Here is a 4,859-nt window from a genome sequence, read left to right on the forward strand (position 1 = left end):
CGGCACAGGGTTGGACAACTGAACATTCTCTGTGTGAGTACAGTCTATTGATACCTCCTAGTAGGCTGAGAATTATTGCCCACCTTGGTCACCAGATGATGATGGAAGTCACAAGACAATCCCACACCAGTTCAGAATTATGAATAATAAAAGGGCTATTTATTTAAGGGGAAAACTTACAGATCACTGTCCTAGATAACAGTCCTCTGCACAAAATGGAAGTGGGAGCCAAAAGCAAGAGAGAAGGTATAGACTTTACAACTGCTTATACAGTATAAGAGACCACACCTAAGGGGGTGGGTATCTAAAAGGCTATTGAGTAAAGGAGTGAATGTGCTCCCACAGCACCTACAGTTCAAATCACCCTCAGAACCACTGTTCTGTGTTTCTACTAAAATGGCCAATTAAGTCACACTAAAGAATCCACTGCTTTCCTATTCCCAAAGTCCACATTTCTCCAAACAAACAAAAGCATCGTCAGGTCTATCACAGCCATGCCCCAGTCCCTGGTATCAACTTCTGTATGGTTTCTACTTCTGTGAAGAGTCACCATGAACACAGTGCCTATTATAAGGAAAACATTTAATTTGATTGAAGCAGGTTTACAGTTTCAGAGATTTCATCAGTTGCATCACAGTAGAAAGCAGGGTGACATACAGGCAGACATGATGCTAAAGAAAAAACAGAATATTCTACAGGTGTCCACAAGCAGCAGGAAGAGAATGCCTTTTGTGCCTTGAGTTTCTGAGACCTCAAACTTACCCTACTGTAATACATCTCTTCCAAAATTTCCACACCTACTCCAACAAGGCCATACCTCCTAATAGTGTCATTCCTCCTGGCCAAGCATTAAAATGTACAAGTCTCTAAGTGGTCGTTCCTATGTTAAACAACACAAAGGCTAAACAATGGAGTTAAAAATTAAGAAAATAGTTATAATATGACACCTAAAAGAAAAACAGGAGATAAAACACTATAAGGACAGTACAGATTGTGTGATAAAGTTATCAAAATAATAGTGAGGGGAAGCTAAAAACAAATAAATGATCAAATATTAAAAATTAAGAATACTAACCAACAATTACTCATTTATAATGAGATGGAGTATAAAATAATTTCATTCTTCCATTTGGGATACTAGTTTTGAAATTTACAAGGAAGAAGAATTGGGGTTGGCATAAATCACTGTGGCACTAGACATGTTAACACAAAGTGGGATCCATGCTATTCCCTATAAATAGTAGCACTTGGCCTAAAAAGGGATATGAGGGATGTTTGAAGAACACATGCTTGGCTATGCAATGTCTGTTTGGTTTTGTGTGCTGGCTGATAAAACCAAAGCAGTCCACTCTAATGTTAAAGACTACAGAAACTGAGCAATCCCAGTTGTCTTGACATGCTGGTCTCTGCCTCAGGCCCCACAACTACCCACACATAGTTGAGTTCGTTCATCTTCCCAGAAGTTGAGCCATTGTTCCCAAATAAAAACATCTTCCACTTTCCTCTGTAACAGAGTCCAACTTCAACCTTCCTGGCACATGATTCTGCATTCAAGTCTCCATTGATTTCCTGACTTCATACTTATACTGTGTGTTGTCCAATGACTTGGGTCTCGGCAGAAGAGGTATAAAAATATATCAGGTTCTGACCCATTCACCCCAGCCAGTATTTTGTCGCTAAAAATCAACCTTAGCATCAGTCAACAAGCTAATAAACCTGGGAATCCCTTCTTCCGTGCCTTGTTGCTGAAAAAAGAAATTGTAGGTCTCCCATGCATTATTTTACAGAGTGCAGTTTTTGCTTTGGTGGCACTGGCAGAGACCTTCCTTTCTCTTTTGTTTAAGGCACAACTGAGGGCAGGTACTGAGTGGGGGAGGGGAATGCCCTTCCTGCTATGTTCCTATGCCTAATGTTAGATTCTTGTTCTGTTGAAAAATCTATAATGTGTACTGTTAATTGTTCTTATATGACTTGCTTCACAAATCTTTGGTTTCTGTCCCAGAAGTATCACACTTTCCCCCTAAACCCATGGAGATGCCAGAATGTGTTATGTGTCTTTAACATGGCATTTTCATTCTTTAATGCATTTTTCTTAATTACTGATTTGATATTAAAATATTTCCACAATTTATGATATTTCTCTCCATATAGAATAAATAATGTAAGTCCTTTATCTTAAAATTCTATCTATCTATCTATCTATCTATATATCTATCTATCAATATATTTACTTTCTAATGAATGGTATGAAAAGGAGATAGATAACTTCCATGAGTGAAACCAAACATCCTTACATTTAGTCCAACAAACTAAGCTATGAACAAGAACAGTGAGTCATGTTGATGCAAGTAACCCCTGTGGAAATAAGCATAATTAAATTCTGTGATATTCATTTCCAAAACATAAATATAATAATGGGGATATATGAGAATAATTCAAATAAGAATGATATAAGATGGATGGACAGAATTCTTCTCAAGTGTTAAGGTCATTGGACAGTCTAAAACACTGTCACATTCCTTTGGAAATTAAGGAGAATTGACATTTAAAGACAAGTTGGCTTCTGAAACTAAGTCATGGCCAGAAATATGATGATAATGGAAGATGTATTAAAATTCAATATGAACTCTACAAATAATAGCATAGCTCTCTTAATAAGAAGAATATCATGATAGTATAAAGATGCTCACTTTAATGAGTTTGGGTAAAGTGTACATCAAACTCTATTAATATTAATTTGTTTCCTTCACCGCTGAATGTCATTAATAAGAACAAAGTTAGCACGGACAAAGAAACCACAAGCAACTAAGGAGTGTTGGGAAAGTGAACTATAGTTTTACCAAGATAAGAGCACACCAACTGGTTATCCAGCCCAAGATGGTCATCCCTGAATGCATGAATGCAAGTAGCAGTATACAAACTGAGATGGCTATACAGATATATTTAAGAATATATATTTATATATGTGTTTTATATATATGCACACACCCATACTGTGTGAGATAACAATTACTGGAAAAAAATACCACAACTTTGAAATTTAAACCTTCTAGCTTAAGAATCTACTAATCTAACATAAACTGAGAAAAATGAGTAATAAGCATATAAATGTATATGATGATTTAAAAATATTAATAATTCATGATATTAATAAAAATATTCTGAAGGAAGAGATTTATACTTATTTAGTAGTGTTTCTATATTATTGTATTTGTTTTTGAAAAGGAGTAATAGAAGGAAAGATTTTTGAAAAATCAGTTAATGCCTAGAAATTTTAGATTTGGACATTCTGGAAAAATAACAAAATTTCTTTCATTATATAAATAATATTAATTAAAGGAGAATTTTGGACATTAAATTGCTCAAATATTTTATTGTATTAGTTTATTGAGTATGGAATTATAGTACTAAAAAATCTCTTAACAATAATGAAAGTAGATAGAACCATTATTTTTTTTCTTGTTATATATTGCTGAATAATAGTTGAAATTTATTTTGGAATTGTGTTTGTATGCTGCTGAGTAATAGAGTCTAGTGATTTTAAAACTAACACTTTATATAAACCACATTTTTAATTTTCTGTATTTCATATTCATAAAATTATTTTAATGAGATAAAATTAATGCACTGTAGATGATGAAGATTTTTTTAAAATACTATAAATTTTCATACCCTTCTTAACAGCATTTAAAACCTCCTTGTTTCTCAGGCTGTAAATAAAAGGGTTTAACAAAGGAATTATTATTGTATAAAATACAGCCACTGGTATATCTTTATTACCATCTTTTGATGGTCCTATATATGTAAGAAGGCAGATGTAAAATATCGACACAGAAAGAAAGTGGGATGCACAAGTAGAAAACGCTTTTCCTCTCCCATCCTTGGATTTCATCTTGAAAATTGTGAAAAGAATGCAGAAATAAGAGGCCAAGACTGTGGTAATGGTAAAGACTTGAATTGGCATTGAAAAAATATATATCATTAGTTCATTAATAAAAGGATCTGTACAAGAGAGCCTATAGAGTGGAAGAATGTCACAGAAGAAGTGATCAATGCGATTTGATTTACAGAAATTTAATCTTAACAGACAACTTGTCTGAATGATGGAATGCAGGTTACTGACTATGAAGGTGCCTATACTCATCTGAATGGAGAGCTTCTTGGACATCATGGTGTGGTACTGCAGTGGGTTGCATATGGCCACATACCGATCATAGGCCATCACTGCAAGTAGGAAGCAGTCTGCAGTTTCAGCAAAACAGAGAAAATAGAACTGTGTCATGCATTCATAGAGGGAAATCCTTCTGTCCACGGAAATAAAGTTCTCTAGCATTTTTGGAGTGATGGCACAGGAGCAGCAGGAATCCATGAGAGCCAGGTTGCCCAGAAAGATGTACATGGGTGTGTGAAGACGTTGTTCAATGTAGATCAAGACCACCAGACCGAGATTCCCAACCATGGTGACCAGATAGATAGCAGAGAACAACAAGAACAGGAGGGTCTTCAGGACTGGGTTATCTGAGAATCCCACCAGGATGAACTCTGTTGTCAAAGAATGATTTTCCTTCATGATTCCTGATCTGTGCTAAGACAACATAATAAAGTAAGTTACCTGTAGTTGCAAGTAGACTGTATCTTATTACACTGTTCTAACTACAATATGAATAAGAAATACCCTCATCACATCATCGTCGGCTGTCTTCTGAAGAGCAGCCCAGTATAGGTCATTGGAAACAGTTACTCATAGATAATGCACACGGGGCTGTCCTGAAATATCTATGGAACTGCTAGAGAAAAAGGTTTGGCTGCATGAGCTAGCCTGTATCAGAAAACAAATCCATAGTCTAACCGTCTTTTCT

The 4,859-nt window shown here is 35.4% G+C and overlaps 1 protein-coding gene across 1 annotated transcript; it reads right to left on the reverse strand.

The window, feature by feature from the left end:
• Nucleotides 1–3,619: 3,619 nt before the first annotated feature.
• LOC121461949 (olfactory receptor 181) lies at nucleotides 3,620–4,570 on the reverse strand. Its single transcript, XM_041673328.1, has one exon. The coding sequence runs from the start codon at nucleotides 4,568–4,570 to the stop codon at nucleotides 3,620–3,622; it is 951 nt and encodes a 316-aa protein (XP_041529262.1).
• Nucleotides 4,571–4,859: the final 289 nt, after the last annotated feature.

The sequence above is a fragment of the Microtus oregoni genome, unplaced genomic scaffold (assembly GCF_018167655.1).
Source record: "Microtus oregoni isolate MIOR12 unplaced genomic scaffold, Mior012 000023F_ref0000262, whole genome shotgun sequence".
Classification (NCBI taxonomy): Eukaryota; Metazoa; Chordata; class Mammalia; order Rodentia; family Cricetidae; genus Microtus; species Microtus oregoni.